Below are 21093 nucleotides of genomic sequence, written 5' to 3' on the forward strand. Positions count from 1 at the left end.
GGCCATAAGAAAGGATGAAATACTGGTATTTGTGGCAACATGGATGGATCTTTTGACTATCATGCTACGCAAAATAAATGAGATGGAAAAGGACAAGAACCATGTGATTTCTCTCACTTTACATAGTTACTTTGTGTGTTTGATGAGAATGCTTGTTAATCCACATGTGGGATACAAAACAGAAAGCAACTAATGAACAAAGAGAACAAACTCATAGACAACAGTATGAAGCTTACCTGAGGGGAAGAGGAGTGGGGGGAGAATGAAGAGGGTCAAAAGCGTCAAATATATGATGACAGAAAGAGACTAGACTTTAGGTGGTGAGCACACAGTGTAATATACAGATATATAACATATAATGTTATTAACCTATGTCACCCAAATTAATTTAAAAAGTCAAAAATGTAAATGTTATGGCATGTGCATATTACCCTATTGAAAGTAAAAATTTCAAAACAACAAGGTGAAAACAGAACCCACAGCATAGAGAAAATTTTTTCAATTCATATATCTGATGCGAAACTTGTATAGAAACTATCTAAAAACCCTCTTATAACTTAATTATAAAAAGTCAAATAAGTCGACTTAAAAATGGCAAAGGATTGACTACACATTTTTCCTAGGAAGATAAACAAATGGCCAGGAGCACACGAAAAGATGCTGGACATCATTTGTCATCAAGGAAATGCAAATCAAAAAATCAATGAGATACCACTACGCAACCTCCAGGATAGCTAGAATCAAAAAGCGAGATAAAAACAAATGTTATCGAGGACATATGGAGAAACTTTAACCCTCATGCACAGTGGTGCAAATATGAAATGGTGGAACCATGCTGGAAACCAGCCTAGGAGTTCCTCAAAAATTAATCCCAGAATTACCATATGATCCATCAATTATTCTCATTCTTATATGCCCAAGAAAAATGAAAATACATGTTCAAACAATAACTTGTACATGAAGTTCATAGTAATGTTATTCATAGCAGCCAAAAGATGGAAACAAGCCAAATGTCTGTGAATAGATGAATAAACAAAATGTGATTTATGCATACAATGGAATATTACTCATCCATGAAAACGAAGTATTGATAGGGGTTACAACATGGATGTCTTTGAAAAACTTATGCTACATTGATGAAGTAAATCACAAAGACCATAGATAATCATATTCCTGTTATATGAAAGTTCCGAGTAAAGAAATCTGTAAAGACAGCTTAGGGGTTGCCTAGAGCTGAGAATCGGAGAAAGAAAATGGGAAGATTGGGAATTATAGGTAAAGGGACAGGTTTTCTTTTTCTTCCTTTTTTTTTTTTGAAGTGGCAAAAATGTTCAAAAATTTAATATGGTAATGATTACATATATGTGTGAAGAAACTAAAAACCATTGAATTTTAACTTCAGTGAGGTGCAGTGTTTAGTATGTTAATTAAACCTCAATAAAGCTGATCATATAAAAAAATAAGTGCATTAAAAGTTTTGCAAGGGAAAAGAGTTTTGCAATCCAATCTCTCAGGCATATTAGTTTCCAGGTTAATTAACACATCCCTCGCTTTACATAATTACTTTGTGTGTATGGTGAGAATGCTTGTTAATCCACAGTCTTAGAAAATTCCAAGTATATGATACAATATATGTATATCAAATCATCACACTGTAATCTTTAAATATAAACAGTTTGATTAGTCAATTATATGGCAGTAAAGCTAGGGGTTGAAAAGTTTCCAGGTGCTTCTCATTTACATAACCATTTAATTTTTTATTATATTATTAAAAATTAGAAATAATTGTCTTAGGGATATGATAGTGGTTCATCTTTAAAAATTCTCTAGGGACTGATGCAAAAACTGGTTTAAATTCCCTTCCAGTGTAAAATGTACACCTGAGAATGTAATGAACACATCTCACCCCTTGAGAAGAGTCCCTGAGCCCAGGCTGGGGCTGCCAGGTTCCAACTTCCCACCAGAGCCAAGTGCTCTGGGCTTCCTTCTCTTAAGAACCAAATGAGTGGGGGTGGGGAAGGGTTGGGTGGAAGGCTCAAGGCTGGGAAACATCAAAGTTTGAAATGGAGCCAGACTCATCACTACAGATGGTGAGGTCACACTAAGTGTCACAGTTCCATGAGTGGGCTTGCAGCCTTATGCAGGGCCTTAACTCCCAGGGGACATAAGACCCTCTTGTTCTGCTGACCACGTGTATGTGAGTAAGGAGGCTTTGGCTAGAAAGAAATGATAAAGATTTATTCAGGGATCTTAGTCTGCAAACTGGAAACACAACTAGGCAAAATCCCAGAAGCGTTCTGAAGAAATAAAAAGTTAAGAGTTCTTAAAATCACAACCTGGAGAAAAATCGGTCCTGCATTCTCAGTGCTAGGATTGTGCCAAGATGGTTATCAGTCAGCTGTCAGGCGGTCTGGATGATAGATGCCAGGTGGGCTGGAGGATGGGCACCAGGAGGTCTGATGAAGTCCAGAATCCTTTAGGGGATAGTCTGAGGGTTGGTTATCTGCCAATAAATGAATGTTGAAGGGTATTAACATAGAGCTGGAAAGTTCAAAAGTTTAGGTTCCCAGGCTAGTTAATACAAGAAAAAGAATGGTTCTCTTATTCCTCAATCTTCTTAATGTTAATAATTTAGCAGCTTGGTCAAAGTGACTCCAATTTGTATTTTCTCTATCTTCACTCTTCCTGTTCCAATCAGTCCTGGCCTGGGGCACCCTTTTGTCCCTACTTGCTGCATCTGGAAACCAAATCAGGAATTCCCTGTGCATCCAAAGCCCTGGCCCCGACAAAGTTGAGAAAAACAGCACAGGGAGCCTCAGGCCAGGAAAAACTCCTGTTTAAAGCTAAATGTGCCAGGCTGGGTCAAGTTCCCGCCCACCAGCCCAGGCGCTTTCATCTTGGCTACACATCTTCCCTCTTGCTGTCAGTCAGGCACTTGGGGGCGTGGCCTTGAAAACTGTCCAATGAGGGCGCCGCTGGGGAAGGAGGGTAGGGCGGTGGCGCGCGGTGTGGAAGCGGGTGTACCAACTCGCTGCAGAGGCACTGAGCTCCGCTTGTTGCCTGCTCTTTACGTACCTGACAGGGCTGCAGGAGCGTCTGTCGCGCTGTGATCTGTACTGGAAGTAAGACTCATAGGCAGGACTCAGGGAGACCTAGGAAAGCTAGAAATGGTGAGTGTGGTGCTGGATACGGAGACTGTGATGAGGGGCTAGTTGGAACCAGTCAGAACAAGCTGTACCGAGACCGGCTTCCCAGTGGTCCACTGTTGAGTCCGCAGGGGGCGCTGCTCGGACCTAGTTCCCCCGGCCCACAGCGTTGGGACTGGCCTGGCAGCTGGGACCCCTGCCGTGCTGTCCCATCACTGCGTCTGGAGCATAGCTCTGCGCCTGCAGCCCCGGATCCGTACTAGTAATTGGCTTTTTTTTTTTTTTTCCCCCTGAAAGGAATAGGTATTTGTGGTTTTTTTAGTTGAAGTAGTAAAAGTGCCTTACAGTTTTCTTCCTTTCCACATATATGCTGCTTTTAAGTGATTTTGCTGGATTGTTCAAACGCTGGGTTTGTGTCATTTACAATGTCTGCAGTGGTTCAGGGAAACTCCAGTGGGGAGCAGAGGTCTGTGGTCAGTGACCCAAGCTAAAGCTCTCTTGACCTGCAAGAGGAAGCTCTTGAGGGCCCAGTGGTTCTCCCTGGGGAGCCTCCTCCTGCAGATGACTTACCTGCTCACACTCAACATGGAGGAGCCATGAGAGAAGCTACAGCCCTGGAAAGCTGGGTGTGCATGTGCACACGGGGGCGGGGGTGGGGGGGATAGGGGTAATGATTCCCTTTCTGAAGTGGTTTCCTTCAGCCTAGACAGTTTTAGACGTTTTGAGTTTTGCATCCACAGTATAGGTGCACTCAGTGTAATTTGTGAACATCGAGAAAGCCTGTGAAAGTAGGAGTTTTGTCTCGTGGACAAAGGGTTTATGAATTGGGGAGTTCATTTGGGTCAGAACTTAACCTGAATAAGGCCGAGAGGTTCCTCACTTGTGAGAATGGAAGCTTGAGGAAGGAGAGGGGAGAGTTCACTCCTGGGGCTGCTGAGATGTCCCACCCTCCTTCCCCAGGGACTGACCCACTCAGGGGTTCTGTCTCAACCAGAGGTGACTAGACCCCGAATTTGTGGTTATGTTCAACTTTCTGAATATGGATTTTCCTTCTGTCAACTAAAAGAACCTGAATCTTTGAAAATATTAGGAAGATCTTTTGGGGGGCCTATTTGAAGACTGTAGTCCAAGAGCAGAGCTTCAAGAAGCCTTGAAACAGTGCTCCAACTTTGGAAAAGTGGGGGCTCTTGTATAGGCAGAGGAGTAAGTGAAAGTACACCTGGTGCCTTAGAAGTTTCAGTTAGGGTACATAGGGTTCAATGATTAACAGTTTTACCTCAAATGGAAGGAACGCATGGGAAGATGAGGTTGGGTCTGGCACCAGGAAGTCTGGGATAGGGCCTGGAAATAATGAAGTGCTTTGCAGTAAAGTTTCATCTTCAGTGTTAAAACTATGTAAGTCTTATATTTGGTCACTTCTTGATCATCCTGTTAGTGCTTCTTTGTATGAAAGCAAGCCATGCAAATGCATATTTTTCTTACCCATGTTTCCTGTTGTAGTGATGATCAGGGTCCACTATTTGATGTTTGACTGGTGACAACTTGACCCCTGCCCCTCCCTTTCCCCCTGGTGCTTCTTATGTGTCAGACTGATGAGGACCTGGAGACCCCTGCGCTGAGCTGCTGCTTGCTGGGGAGCCCTCCTGACAGCTGTGCTGCCCTGAACTGTGTTGTGGACCCACCAAGCCTGAGGCCTGTATACTCAGGACTCCTAGAAGGCAGTTTAGTCATTCTTTGACTCTAAGGAGCAGCAGTGTGGTATTACAGAGGTCTTGAGGTCTTGCCTGTTGCATCCTAATAAGCTACTTGTTTTGAAAATACCCATCATGTGACATACAGGGGAAGGCCAAAGTGGGATGCAACTTGTCCTTTTAGTTAGCAAGAGATTTGAAATTTTTCATTCTGTATCGTTTATATTTTTGTAACTGTTAGTGTTGAAAGGGATTACATCTTAGAATGGTTTCATACGTACAGAGTTAAAATGAAAGAAAGATTAGAGGATAGTAAAATATGGTATATATAAACTTCTGTTTATTTTAAATAAATCTAGAAGATAGACAAGTCTGAGATAGACAAGTAAGAAGACTCACTGCCCACATATCCTGGCCCCTGAGTTTAGTTAGTCCAGCCATCCCCAAATACAGTTTTTATCATTTGTTGAGCCTCTTCTTAGTGTTTTTTAAAATAACAACCAGCCTTTGGAATGCCTGGTATTTTTTACCCATATTTGTCCTTGTAATAAGCTGTCAGACTCCATGATTTTGTTGTGTGCTGCAGCTTAAGCCCCCTCCCCCTTCCCTGGGTGCACCCCGGACAGGTTTAGGAGAAAGTCGGGGCGCCCTCCTCTTGCACTGGCTTCAGGTTCCAACCACACACACTCCCCTGTCTGTGAGCCGAACTCTGGCTCTGACCCGCCCCCGACAAGGATTCTTTGCATGAACAACTTTACTCCGGCTCCCGAACCTTCTCCCGGGCCTATCGTCGTCGCGCGTCCTTGTGAAATCCAGTTTCAGCAAGAACCCTGGAGTCACATGAACCAGAGCCCCCTCCTATCTGATCCCCTCCATATCTGGTCAGTTTCCTCTTCTGCACCGTCAGGTCTGTCTGCAGTCGGAATCCTGTCGGTCGGTTTAGCAGGAACCCCTAACCCTGATTTTCTCTCAGTGATTTTCCATCCACTGACGACCACCCTGCTCTCTGGCCGTGATCCCCGCTTGCCCTTGCTGTGCTGGGAGTGGGGCCCGATCCCATTTCTCCCCTCCTTGAAGTCCCACCACAGTTGTCTCTGTATCTATCGCAGTGGTTCTGAATAAAATCTGCCTTTCCATCTTTCAAAAATTGAATATTTTTTCTGTAACACCCCAGCCACAATAAAATCGCAGGCTATTCTTTTTTTCTGTTTACTCTCAAGCCATTTCAGAGCTGCTTGAGAGGCCAGCCCTATGACCCCAGATATCTCAATTATGTGAGTCATAACCTTTTCTTATACTAGGTGTGTGTGTGTGTTGGGTAGGAGTAGGGGTCACACTAGAATCTGTTTCAGCCTGGGAACCACGCCTCTGCCCAAGTGTCCATAACAATTGACTCCTTTAGTATGTCCCCACGTGACCACTCCGTGGGTCCATCTTGTCTGGCTCCGACCTGCATGCCTGGTGGTGGCCACACTGTGTGGGCTGCCGAGTGCTGGGGAGCTGGGGTTGTGAGCTGTGCTGTCCTGTGTGGCAGCGCTGACCCCGCTGAACCCCAGTTCTGTGTGCAGCGGGCCAGAGCGCGCAGTTTCGAGAATTCCTAGGCCTTTGGGCGCAGGCGTGTGGGGCGGGGCCCTCCTGCAGGTGGTACATATCTATGGTGGGATTTGTGGGTGTGTCAGAGTGTTAAGTTGTGACAGAGGCTGGGTTGACTCTGACGTCGCCGGGGGAATGGGAATGAAGAAGGGAGACTACACCCTGTGCAAGAGGTGGGCCCATCTGCGGGTCACCCCTGAAAGAGCAGTAGTTTAAGAGAAAGTGAGAAAGAAGATGGAGAAAGGCAGCCAGCAGGTGGCGGGCTGAGTCCACACCCTAACGCCGGAGGACTCCCCAGGTTCCTTACGCACCTCTGCTGCTGCTGCTGCCCCTGCCACTACTGCAGCACAGATCCTGACCCTCGAGGTCAAAAGGAAAACACCCATGGCCTCACTGTGGCACAGCAAAGAGATTAGTTGACTTCCACTTAGGTCTTTAAATTCTATAAAGCAACCATTGTCGTGGGGAGGCTACTAACCCTGATGGCACTGATTGGAGGCTCTTGAGCCAAAAATATTTATAAATACCAGTGTAGGTAGGTAGGTTTGACTTAACTATGAGAATTATGATTTTACCTAAATTTCTCACAGTCATAGCACTTACTGTCCTAAAGTATCACATAGTGAGCAGGGAAGGTCCAAACCAGTGATTCATAAACTAAACTAATATTAACTCTTTGCACTTCCAAATTTGCTTCACAAAAAGAGACCCAGAGAACCTAACCCCTAGTTAAATTACTTAGTATGGCCCAGAGCGAAGTAAACAGGGCCTGGAAGAGTTGAAAACTATTATCAGAAACGTTGTAGGAAGAAGTGATTATCTCCAGTGCTTCTCTAATAGTCCAAGTTATCCTGATCTTTAGCCTGGAAAGAATGGATGACACCCTACAGTGGATGAGCACAACCTGAAGGCTGTGGTCACACCAAATAAGCCTCTGTTCCCAGTCCCCAGCATTATGGAAATTACCGACCTCATCCACTCAGTAACTGGTAAATATCCTGCCATCACAGATTTGACTGTGTTTGTTCTGCTTGGCGCCTATTTCAACAGCCTCTCAGCTGCAGCTGGCCTTCATCTGTGAAGGGACATGATGTACCTTTACCTGGTTCCCCTTAGGGAACCCCAGCACCACTGCCACCACACACAGTCTGCAGGCAGGATCTGAACTGCAGCCACCTTTCTCCAGGAGCACAAATATGTCGTGATACTAATGACATTCTCCTCTAAGGACGTTTGTGTGACATTCATTCAGAACATACAAATATTGAACAAAAGGAGCTCCAAAAGCACATGGGCCATTGACTCACACATAATGTGAGGCCCTGACACCTTGGTTCAATTCCTGAAAATTGTTTGGTAAAGAAAGGCTGCTCCCTCCCTGACACTGTGAAGAAATAGTGATGTCTCTCTCAGCACATACAGACCTAGGTGATTTTGGTGTTCTGGAGGCATCCTATTTCTTGCTGACAAATTGGACTTGAACCCATTTGTACTCTTGCAAACTGGCTCACCTTGAATTAGCATCTCTACCATAGAAGGCTCTAGCTGTGTTCACATTGCCATGCAACAGGCACTCTTGTTAGTGTCCCCCAGCCTCCTTCACGACAGAGGGTTTAATGACCTCCTCTCCTGCCTCCTGGAGTTACCCGTGAAGGCCTTAAGTTGTCTGTAGGCTTCTGATGCAAGAAATTGCCCTCTTCAGCCCCACATTCTATGTCATGAGAACTGTAATTACCACCCATATTGGCCTCTGCTGAAAACAGAGACTCTCCTGGGCCCCGAGCATTTCACCCTCTACTCCTGCCCATTTTATCCTAGGTTCCGGAAACAGCATCCACGAGCTCATCACAGCTACCAAGACCTCCCTGAGACATGATGGGGGCAAACCTGAGCCAGTGGCACAGCCAACCTGTGAGAGCATGCGCCCTGCCCCCTCCTCAGTCCCTTGACAGGTGCTGTGTTCTGGAAGGGGTCACTTATCACCATTCAGTATGACGTTAGCTGTGGGCTTGTCGTATATGGCTTTTACTATGCCATACAGTCCGTTATGCCAAATTTGTTGAGAGTTATATCATGAAAACATGTTGAATTTTGTCAGATACTCTTTCTGTATCTGTTGAGATAGATATAAGATCTTTGTCCTTCATTTTGTTAATTTAGTGTAACACATGTATTAATTTGCATATGTTGAACCATCTTGCATCTCAGGGAAAAATCTTAACTTGATCGTGTCGTATAAGCATTTTAATGTGCCGTTAAGTCAGTTCTCTAGTATTTTGTTGCGGGATCATCAGGGATATTGACCTGTAATTTTTTCTTGTAGTGTCCTTGTCCAGCCTTGTTAGGGTAATGCTAGCCTTGTAAAATGAGTTTGGAAGCGGTTCCTCCTCTCCAATTATTTGCAAGAATTTGAGAAGGATTGTTATTAATTCTTTAAATGTTTCATAGAATTCACCAGTGAAGCCCTCTGGTCCTGGGCTTTTCACTATTATGTGATTTTTGATAACTGATTCAATCTCCTTATTATGGGGCTGTTCAGATAGTCTATTTTCATGATTCAGTCTTGGTAAGGTGTATATTTACAAGGATTTATTCAATTCTTCTAGGTTATTGAGTTTGTTAGCATGTAATTGTTTATAGTAGTCTCTTATGATCTTTTGTATTTCTGTAGTATGTTATAATTACTCCTCTTTTATTTGTTTTTAGTAATTTTGAATCTTTCTTTTCTTAATCTAGATAAATGTATGTTAATTTGGTTTATCTTTTTTAAAAAACAACTCTTATCTCTTTTTAAAAAAACAACTCTTAGTTTCTTTGACCAGTTTTATATTTTTATACGTTTTCAGGTTACTAATTCGGGTCCTTTCATTTCAGCTTGAGGAACTGTAGCATCTCTTGTAAGGCAGGCGTAGTGGTGATGGACTCCTCCAACATTTGTCTGCTCACGGAAGTCTTTCTCTTCATTTCTGAAGGATAGATTTGTTGGTTAAACATTCTTGATTGGCAGTTTCTTTCTTTCTTCAGGTCACATATCATGCTGCTCTCTCATGTCCTGTAGGTTACTGCCGAGAAATGGGGGTCCCCTTGTATGTGATGTGTCATTTTCCTCTAGCTACTTTCAGAATTCTCTCTTTGTCATTGATTTTTGATAATTTGGTTATAATGCATCTTAGTGAAGTCTTCTTTGGGTTCAAACTGTTTAGGGATCTTTGAGCTTCATGTATGTGGATGTCCCTATCTCTCCCAAGATTTGGGAACTTTCTAGCCAGTATTTCTTAAAATTAGCTCTTTATCCCTTTCTCTCTACTTTTTCCTTCTGAGATTTCATAATGTGTATATTATATCTTTTGATAGTGTCCCATAAATCCCATAAGGTAACTGGAAAATTGCAAACAATCTGTCTTTGAGTTCACAGATTCTTCTGATTCGTCAGGTCAAGCTCTTGAAGTTCATGATTGCATTTTTCATTTCATTCATTGTATCCTGCAGCTCCAGAATTCCTGTTTGGTTCTTTATGATTGCTGTCTATCTGTTAAACTTCTTGTTTTGTTCATGTATTGTTTTCTGATTTCATTGAGTTGACTCTCTGTGTTCTATGACACTCCTGAGCTTCCTTAGAACAATTATTTGTAATTTTTTGTCAGGTAATATTTAGATTCCATTTCTATAGGGTCACTTCCTGGAAAATTATTATGTACCCACACTGATGTCATTTCTCTTTTTCATATCCGGGCATTTGAAGCAGTCACCTCCTCCAGTCTTTACTGACTGGCATTGAGAGAGAAACACCTTTACCAGTCAGTCCAGATAGAAATTCTGAGGCTTTCCCAGATTTTTTCTGTGGATGCACCCACTTCCCACTTCTCGTTCCCTCCTCTTTTGGGGGAATTCTTAGACTGCACACCTTCTCTGGATCCTTCAAAGCCAAGCTCTAACAAGGAATGGATATTGGTACATGCTACAACATGGATATCTTTGAAAAAATTATGCTGAATGAGTGAATGAAGTCAATCAGAAAGACCACATATTATATAATTCTGTTTATTTGAGATGCCCAAATAAGGTAATCTATAGAGATAGAAAGGAGATTAGGGATTCCTAAAGCTGGGGATTACAGGAGGAATACGGGAATGCTGGGAGTGAAAGCAGAAGTGTAGAGGAGTTTGTTTTGGAGGTGACGAAAATGTTCAAAAATTCACTGTGGGGATGATTGCACACCCAGGAATATACTGAAAACCATTGAGTTGTATACTTTAATGGAGTGCACTGAATATATATAGTATGTGCATTATATCCTAGAGCTGACGATGTAAATAAATAAATGCATTAAGAATTTTGCAGTCCAGATTTTTAGGAATACAAGAGTTTAATTAACAGTACCATCACTTAGCATAACTTTTTTGGTGTATGCAATGAGAATGCTTAATCCACTGTCTTAGAAAATTTCAAGTATATAATATAGTATATGTATATCGAATCATCACATTGTAAACTTCAAATATAGACAGTTTTATTTGTCAGTTATACTTCAATAAACCTGGGAGGGAAAAGAATTTTCAGGTGCATCCCTAGTTTATATAACGATTTGATGTTTTTTATTCGATCAGTGAAAATGGGAATCAATTGCCTTAGGGATATTAAAGTCGTTGACATTTCAAAGTTCTCTAAAGGCAGCGGCAAAAGTGATCTAAATTAAATTTCCTTCTAGTGTAAAATGGACACCTGAGAATGTAATGAACACATCTCACCCCCTGGGGTTAGACTGAGAGGAGTCCCTGAGCCCAGGCTGGGGCTGCGGGTTCCACCTTCCCACCAGAGCCAAGTGCTCTGGGCTTCTTTCTCTTCAAGACCAAATGAGAGAGTGGGGCGGGATGGGTAGAAGGCTCAAGGCTGGGAAGCATCAAAGTTTGAAACGGAGCCAGACTCATTATTACAGATAGTGAAGTCACATTACGTAACTGTGTTTCTAACCAAGGATCACAGTTTCATGAGTGGCCTGACAGCCTTTCACCAAGCCCTTGATCTGTAGAGGACATAAGACCTTCTTCCAGTGTGACCTGGCTTGGGCCACCCTCACGCTCTGCACTTCTTGATCCACTTGGAACCTCGGGCAGAACTTCCCGGTGCTCACCTGTGCCCACATGTTCACAAAGAGGCCGGCGATTACATTAGAGTAAGCCCCAGACCCGTTCGGCTTAAAGTTAAATGTGCGGGGAAGAGACTGGCGCCTCCTAGAGGCGGAAGCTGGTTCAGCTGAATCCCGCGTGCTCCCGCCTGGTGTCAATCAGGCAGGAGGAGCGTGTGCATGGATTTCGGTCCAATCAGGGGCGCCGCTGGGACAGGTGGGTGGGGCCACGCTCTTGACTTAACTGGCGTGCGTGTCCCAACTTCAGCCACGTTCGTGATAGCGGTGGTCGTTTGAGATGCAGGAAGGACTCAGGGATACTGAGGGAACCTAGAAATGGTGAGTGTGCGGGCCAGTGCGGAGGCGGGGACAAGGAGTTGGTTGGAAACGTCTAGGAAAGGCCGTGGCAGGACCTGGTCCCCTCGAGATCAGGTCCGGAGTCTGTGGACCTGAGTCCGTGGGGCTGATGCAGGGGCGGCTAAGACCTCGGTCCCCTCTGGCTCGCAGTGTGGTGGCTGCGGCCTGTGCGACGGGGACCTAAGCCCGTCTGGAGCCTCTCTGGGCAGCTCTGCGCCCGCGTCTCCCCAGATGGTGTAGTGACCACAAAGAGGGTCCTCGGGGACAATTGTGACTTGGAGAAAACTTATGTCTACGAAATATTCCTATTAATTATTATTTTTAATTAACTTTTCTGCTTTTAACATTAATTTAACTTTTCTACACAGAAAATCACTCGAAGATTTAATCTTTTAAACATTGATGGGTATAAAACTGCAGACCATTAAACATACGGTTCTTTTGGGAAGCTTTCCTGGGTGATCTGTCCTGTCAGCACTGTCCCTCTCTGGGTTTGTCACTTGAAAACATTTATCAACTTATTTACGTCTCCGTTTTTCTCCTTGTTTTAAATAAATAGTGTATTGGAAGGTTAATTAAATTTCTAAGAAAGGAAACTAACTTAAGACGCCCTGCTCTCATATGCTGCCCCACTCCTGTGTTCTGACTCTATTCACCCTTAAATAACTAGATTTGATCACTTCTTGATCATCCTCTTAGTGTTTCTTTATATAAAACAAGCCATATAAATGCATATTTTTCTTACCCGTATTATTGTTGCTGCGAGTGGTCAGGCTTCACATTTTTGATGTTCGTTTACTGAAAACTGAAGCCTCGCCCTCCATTTCCCCCTAGTGCTTCTTATCTGTCAGGCCAATGAGGTCCTGGAGGCGCCCCTCCTCCCCAGCCCCCAAAACCCCCCAACCCCGGCCCGCACTGAGCTGCCGCTTGCCAGGGATCCTCCCTGTGGGCTGTGTTGCCCTGTGCTGTGTCCCGGACCCACCGAGCCTGGAGTCTATATACCGAAGACTGAATTGGCAGTTTTGATCACTCATTTTCCTTTGGGAGCAGGAGTATAGGAGTGGGGTTCTTACAGTGGTTTAGGGTCAATGTCTTGGGTGGAACCTCTCTGTGTTTAGAGTGAAGCTTTGGGGTTGAGTTCTTGATATTAGTGTGGATAGTTTGATTGTAGAATGATTATTGCCTGTGAACGAAGTGAGCCCATGAGATGATCGATTGAAGTCTTAAAGAGCAGGCTTTTTATTTTCTGTTTTTTAAAAATGTTTTAAATTTAAAAGTATAGTGGACATACGATAGTATATTAATTTCAGGTGTGTAACAGTGATTTGACTTTTATATGCTTTCCAAAGTGATCACCAAAATAAGTGAGTAACCATCTGTCACCGTTCAGTTATTACTATATTATTGACTATTTTCCTTATGCTGTACATTACATCTCTGTGACTTATTTATTATATAATTCTAAGTCTGTACCTCTTATTCCTCTCCACCTTTTTACTCATTCCTTTGCTTTCTCTTTTTCTCTGGCAACCATCAGTTCTCCGTATCTGTGAATCTGTTTCAGTTTTGTTTTGTTTGTTGATTGGCTTTATTATTTTAGATTCTACACGTAAGTGAACTTATACAGTATTTGTCTTTGACTTATTTCACTTAGCAAAACACTTTCTAGGTCCATCCTTGCCTTATGGTCACAATATTTATTCTCCTAAAATATACCTTGGTGAGCAGAAAATCTACACAATGATTATAAATTAAAATTAAACTAAATTAAAAATCTGTGCCACTTACAAATGGGCTGCACAGAATGGGTCTCCATGATTTTTACTCCTTAGTAAAATTAGATAATAGGACCCTCAAGGATTGAAAACTGGTGTATGAAACCTTTTATGAACATGTGATTATCCCCAGTTCTCCTGTAAACAGCTGAATTTGGCCCGTTCTTAAACCCAGAAAGCGTGAACAACACCTCTCAGTGGACGACCGCAACGTTGAGGCTGTGGTCACATCAAATAAGCCCCTGTGCCCAGTCACCAGTATTATGGAAATTACCAATTCCATCCACTCAGCAAGTGGTACACATTCTGCTATCGCAGATTTGGCTAAGTGTGCTCTGTTTGGTCAACAGCCTTTGAGCTGCCATTGGCCTTCACCTCTGAAGGGACAAGAGACACATCTTCCTGGTTCCCCTCAGGGAACCTCGGCACCACTGCCACTGCACACAGTCTCTGCAGGCAGGATCTGAACAGCATTTATTGTGCTCCAGACGCAGAGGTGTGACATGACAATGACATAGCTTGCAAACTTCCCTACCTTGCATGGACACCCCTACCATAGAAAGCTGTAGACTGTTTAAATTGCCATACAATAGGTACACCTGGTAGTGTCCTCAGAGAACCCTTCACTGTGAGGCTTTAGAGACCCACCTCTTCTACTGCCTGCAGTTACTTGAGGGCCTTCCGTAGTAATTTCTCTCTCACTCGTTTGTTAGTTATTTTGACTAGATATTTATCACTTTTATTAATCTTGTCAAAGAACCAGATTTTATTGTTTTAATTTTCTTCATTGATTACACACAGTGACATTGATTTCTTTTCTAATTTTTATTTTTATTTTGCTTACTTTGAGTTTGTCTTTTTATTGTTGTTTCCTAAGGTAGATGCTTATATTTGATCATAGATCTTTCTTTTTCCCAGTGTGTTTGTTCAATGGTGTGAATTTCCCTTCAGGCGTTGCCTTTGCTGCCTCCCACACCTTTTCTTAGTTGTATTTTTGTTTCATGTAATTTAAAATATTTTTTTTTAAATTTCTCTTGAGAGTTCTTTGATTCTATGTGTTATTTAGAAATGTGTTTTTGAATGTTCACTTATTTGGGGGTTTTCCAACTATCCTGTTAGATTTCTAGATGAATGCCTATGTGTGTGAGAGCATATTTTATATCATTTCTTTTCTTTCAAATTTGTTAAGGTGCTTTATGTCCCAGAATATGTTCTTTCTTGGTGAAGGTTCCACGTGAACTTGAGAAGAATGTGAATTCTGTTCTTGTTTCATGAAATATTTCATAGATTACAATTAAATCCTGTTGTTTCATGACTCCGTTGAGCTCATCGTTGTTCTTGGTGATTTTCTCCAGGTTAGAATTTATAACTCTTGATAAGGGTATTGAAATCTAACACTGTAGTAGTGAATTCATCTGTAACTGCTTGAATTCTGTCAATTTTTGCCTCATGTATTTTGCTTCTCTGTTGTTATGTACATACACATGAAGGATGCTATGCCCACTCAACAAATGAAATACTTTATTATTATTTTAAATTTAAATCTGTATTAAACAAACTTTTATCTGTTATATTAATTATAAGAAATACAAAAGATATTTACCTTTTTATTTTCTAATTTACCACTTTCATCTTTTATTTTCTTTCAATGAATATTATTATTTTTCAGTGAGGATATATTCATAACAAATTCCCTCAGTTTTTGTCACTGAAATTCTCTATTTCCTTTATTTTTGAGGGATTATTTGCTTGACATGAAATTCTAGTAGGAGAATGTTTTTTCTCCTTTCAAAACTTTAAACATTTCACTTCACTCTCTTTTCGCTTGAATGATTTCAGAAAGGATGTTTGATTTAATTTAAAGTTTTGTTTCTATTACTAAGGTGTTTTACCCTACGGCTTCTTTCAGTATATTTTCTTTGTCTTTGTTAAGTGTCTAGTTTGAATAAGAGATACTTGGTTGTCATGGTCAGTGTAGTGTGAGCTTCCTGGACTGAGAATTTGCCTTCTAACATTAATTTTAGGAAAATCTCAGTTATTGTACTTCACTCTTTTTTTTTACTTCCGGTATTTCCATGACATGTATTTAAAACTTCTATTTAAAGAAGGTTGTGGTAGGATTTGTGGATGTATTGTACTTTTTGTCTTTGCATGAGACTTTGCTGAACTAGATTTTATTTATTTATTCATTTAAATATTTTTGATTATAGGCCATGTAAAGAACAGACTATTTGGAGCATTTTTCTGAATGCTGAATTTATTTTCTCTTTGCCAGTTGTGGAGACACTGCATTATCTTGTGACCTAAATGCTCTGATAGATCTGAGAACTTCATTTCAGGTTTTTTTGCTTTTTTCTAGTGAGGTCAAGAACGGCAGCTTCTAAGTTACGTAAATGCCAGACCAGAAACCAGAAGTCTCTGACTCCACTTTTTCGTGATTGACAGCTGACAGCTTTTAAGCCTCATCCCTCCCTCTTCCTCTCGTGCCCCCCATCTGTACAAGGTGACAGAAAGCCTTGGTGCTCTTTTTTTCTTTTCTGATGTAGAAAGAAGAGTATATGCAAACTCCTGCCCTTGTGTGTGAACTCTCACCCCAGCCTACCTCCTGACCTAAAGAAAGTCCAAGCACCTTTCCTTGGCCTCTTAAGCTGTTTCAAGCCCACATGAGAGGCCTGTCTGACTCTCCCCAGAGACTCAATTATGGAAGCAATAACCCCTTTCATACCCTTTTGGCCATGTGTTGGGTCATCAGTTGAGGGATCCCATGCTCAGGGATTGAGCAATCACGCTCCTTTACTCCCTAGTGAAGCTTTGAAATGACAGAAGGGAGGGCAGCCTGTAGAGTGGCTGGTCACGAAACGCTTCCTCCTAATTGGGGAATGGAGGTGATCTTTTGCAGGAAAGCACTGCTGACACCTATAGGTATTTTATAATCATGGGCGAATTCACCATCAAACCATTGCGGATGTCAGCGAACTCTCTTGCAAGCTGCAGCTTACTTATTTATTTATTTTTTAGAGTCAAAAGGAAAGTGTATTAGAAAAGGGATAACACTCGACAGACAGAGTGTGATCTCCTCTCAGAGGCAGAGAGTGAGAAGGACAGTGCAAGAGACGGCGAGAGACAGAGTAAAGGCACTGAGAGAGACTCAGAGGGACAGAGACAGTCGAGACAAGGATGGTGAGAGAGACAGAAAAGACACTGAGAGAGACCTCAATCTGCAGCTTTTAACCAGTGTCAGCAGTATCATTCTGCTGGAAGGCACACATCTGGCACATTATTATCTCGTGTGTGTGCCCGTGTGTGCCCCAAACTGGCTGAAAGTGACTCTGAGACACATGAGCATAGGGATTCTCATGTCCGAGCTATAAGTTCTGAATAACTTTCTAGACTATAAAATTGTACAGAGAAAGAAAGGAAGAATTGAGTCTGCTAAATATTACACAAGATAAAAGCAGTGCTTTTCCGTAAGAATGTTTTCATTCAGCCAGCTGCATCTGATCACAGGCATATCTCAGTGATCTTGTTGTTCGGTTTCAGACCACGATAATAAAGTGAAATCTCAATAAAGCAAGTCACATGAATATTTTGGTTTTCTAATACATATAAAGTTATGTTTACACTATACTATAGTCTGTTAAGTGTGCAATAGCATTATTTCTAAAAGATCAGTGTACATACCTTAATTAAAAATATTTTATTCCTAAAAAATGCTAACCATCATCTGAGCCGTCACTGAGTTGTAATCTTATTGCTGGTGGAGGGCCTCATCTCGATATTGAGGAAAAAACAATATCTGCCAAGTGCAGTGAAGCTGAGCTCAATAAAACGAGATATGTCTGCACTTCTAAAGGTTTGGAGAATTTTGAGACAGTATGGCAAGCTAGGCTTTGTTAAAAGTGGAATTAATGTCTACGTCCATGCCACCCCGAACATGCCAATCTTGCCTGATCTCAGAAGCTAAGCAGGGTTGGGCCTGGTTAGTACTTGGATGGGAGACCACCTAGGAATACCAGGTGCTGAAGGTGTTTAAAAAAAAAAAGTAGGATTATTACAGGCCTCCTAGACTCTTTGTTTTTGATGTTTTTGAATAGAAGAAAGAGCTTCCAGTTCTTTGCTGTATTTTTACTTATTGAAACCTTAAGCAGATCTGACACTCTCTTTCATGGAGTCCTGTAAATGGGTAATAAGGAAGAAGATGAAAGAATTTTTCTTAAAAGGAATCGATGGTTTTAAAATAATATTTGTTTCATTTGTGTAGCACCTCTATCATTTTCCAACATTTTCTGAACTTTTCTGTTAGAGAAAAATGAGATGTAATGTGATCACCGTAAAAATATGTTGATGACTTCCATGTGCTTATAATGGTGTTATATTTATAAAGAAATGTGGATAGTTTCTCATAAGTAAGTCATAGTATAAATGTTTGGAGATGACAGAACCATATGTAACCTTCAATAAAAGGAATATAGGTGTCCAGTGCTGTCAGTCCTACGAATCATATATTTGGGGTGTTTGTTTTAGGAATCTGTGACCTTTGAGGATGTGGCTGTGACCTTCACTCTGGAGGAGTGGGCTTTACTAGATCCTTCACAGAAGAAACTACAGAGATGTGATGCAGGAAACCATCAGGAACCTGACCTCAGTGGGTAAGGATGACAAGTTACCTTCACTTGCTCTATTCAAGAACAAGTGCTTCTTATTCTTCAGCATTGTTCTGATGTGTAATGTGGGAAGGGAGGCCATTGGTAAGTAAATTGGGCATGGTCACAGCTCATCTTAGAACTAGAATCTAATTATTTTACTACAGTTTCTAATACTTTGGAATTATTTTTCTGGGTCTGCATTTTAGGAAAAAAATGGGAAAATCATTACATTGAAGATCAGTACAAAAACCAAGGGAGAAAACAAAGGTGAGTCACACAATAGAAAGAAGCATATCACATGAGAAACTTGGTATGCTACAAAACTTTTTTAAAAAAGCAACCAAAACAGTTCTTACTTCACTTCAGATTTATTACTTCTCAGACATTTTTCACTAAATTACTGTCTTATATACAACATAGGTATTTGGTGTTTGCGAACTAGTTCATATGGAAACAGCTTTGGTAAACTCCGTATATAAGTATCACTGTCTTGATAATAGGACGGCTGAAGTTTTCTTCCAGAGCTTTCAGTGTATTGAATTTTAAACAATTTAGATAAGGCAGAAAATCTACATTTTTGCTATAAATCATGAAAAATGTAGTTCAAATATTTTTCTAATAAAATCACTAATAGAAAATCATAATATGCTTCTTGTTTCTAATAGAAGTCATAAGGTAAAGAGAATCTGTGAAGAGAAAAAAGGTAGTCAGTGTGGAGAAAACTTCAGCTCTATGCCAAATCTCAATTTGAAGAAGAAAACTCTTCCTGGAGTAAAACCACAGGAATACAGCGTGTATGGGAAAGTCTTTATACATGATTCATCTCGTGATAGGCACACCAAATGTGATACTGGACACAAGCCCTCTGAGTATCAGAAAATTGGAGAGAAGCCATATAAATGTAATGCATGTGGGAGAGCCTTCAGTTATTTGCAGTGTTTTGAAAAACATGAACGAAATCACAATATCGAGAAATCCTATAAATATGAAGAATGTGGAAAATCCTTTATGTGGCTCAAAACCCTTCAAAAACACATGATACGACATTCTGTGGATGCTCCTTATAAATGCAAAGTGTGTGGGAAAACCTTTAATTCTTCAACTTCACTTCAAATATGTGAAAGAACCCACACTGGGGAGAAGCCCTATCAATGTAAACGCTGTGAAAAAGCCTTTAGATGTTATAAAAGTTTTCAAAGACATGAAAAAAACCATACTGAGGAGAAACCTTATGAATGTAAAAAATGTAGTAAAGCATTCAGGTACCCCAGTTATCTTCAAATGCATGAAAGAACTCACAGTGAAGAGAAACCGTATGAATGTAAGAAATGTGGAAAAGCCTTCAGATTTCACAGTTCCTTACAACCTGATGAGAGGACTCACACAGGTGAGAAACCCTATGAATGTAAGGAATGTGGAAAAGCATTCAGATATTACAGTTCCTTACAGACACACCAAAGGACTCACACAGGAGTGAAACCATATGAATGTAAGGACTGCGGGAAAGCCTTCAAATATTTCACTTCCTTACAAATACATGAACACTCTCACACGGGAGAAAAACTTCATGAATGTAAAAAATGTAGTAAAGTATTTATTGCTCCCAATTATCTTCGAAAACATGAAAGAACTCACAGTGGAGAGAAACCCTACGAATGTAAGGAGTGTGGAAAAGCTTTCAGATCTTACAGTTCTTTACAAATGCATGCAAGGACTCACACCTTATGACTTCTATTAGAAACAAGAAGCATATTATGATTTTCTATTAGTGATTTTATTAGAAACCCCGAGAAACCCCACGAATGTAAGCATTGTGGTAAAGCCTTTATTTCTCACAAATACCTTCATAGACATATGAAAATGCATACTTGAATTTTACCTTATCAATGTAAGAAATGTGGGAAAGCATTCACTTGCCTTAATTTGCATCAAAGACATAAAAGAGCTTACGCTGGAGAGAAACCACATAGATGAAAACGATGTGAGGAGAGAAACCCCACGAATGTAAGCATTGTGGTAAAGCCTTTATTTCTCACAAATACCTTCATAGACATATGAAAATGCATACTTGAATTTTACCTTATCAATGTAAGAAATGTGGGAAAGCATTCACTTGCCTTAATTTGCATCAAAGACATAAAAGAGCTTACGCTGGAGAGAAACCACATAGATGAAAACGATGTGGGCAAGCCTAGGCAGAACACAGTTCCTTATAATAACCTGAAAGTGCTCATACTGGAAAAAACCCCTGTGAATGTCTGGTGTGTGGCAAAATTTTCGTTTCTAACAAAATCCTTTGAAATCACAAGATGAGTGTACAAGGCGGAGAAACTATAAATATAAATAATATGGAAAAGCCTTCAGTTATCTCTCTTTTAAAGGCCTAAAAGTATTCACTTGGTTACACCTCTTGAATGTAACTAGTGTGGGAAGTACTTCAATTGTCTCACATCCTTACCTTTAAAATTCCCACCAAAAGAAGAAAAATTTAAATAACATAAGGAGGCTTGATGGAAATTCATGTATAATTTTTCAGAAATTTTTCAACATTAAAGGGTTGATATTAAAATTCTAAATTATGTTTAGCAGTCTTTCTTTACTTACTAGCTAGTGCATCATTGTACCCAGGATTTCTACTTCAGTAGCCTCATGAACACCATGGGAGCTGGGGCATCAACTGCTCACACAGTAAAAAATCCACCCAGAACTTAAGCTGGTCCTCTACATGCACAGATTCCCAATTTTATACATGGATTTTAA

At 41.0% G+C, this 21093-nt stretch overlaps 1 protein-coding gene across 1 annotated transcript; it reads left to right on the forward strand.

Annotated features, from left to right (window-relative positions):
* Positions 1-3021: 3021 nt before the first annotated feature.
* Positions 3022-20118, forward strand: LOC102898583 (zinc finger protein 709-like). Its single transcript, XM_025046671.1, is given in 5 exon segments — positions 3022-3170; positions 18212-18288; positions 18290-18336; positions 18540-18600; positions 18999-20118. Coding segments are annotated over 5 exon segments (1251 nt in total). The 5' UTR covers positions 3022-3167; the 3' UTR covers positions 20062-20118.
* The last annotated feature ends 975 nt before the right edge of the window (positions 20119-21093 follow it).

This window comes from Pteropus alecto, unplaced genomic scaffold (assembly GCF_000325575.1).
Source record: "Pteropus alecto unplaced genomic scaffold, ASM32557v1 scaffold304, whole genome shotgun sequence".
In the NCBI taxonomy this organism is placed as follows: domain Eukaryota; kingdom Metazoa; phylum Chordata; class Mammalia; order Chiroptera; family Pteropodidae; genus Pteropus; species Pteropus alecto.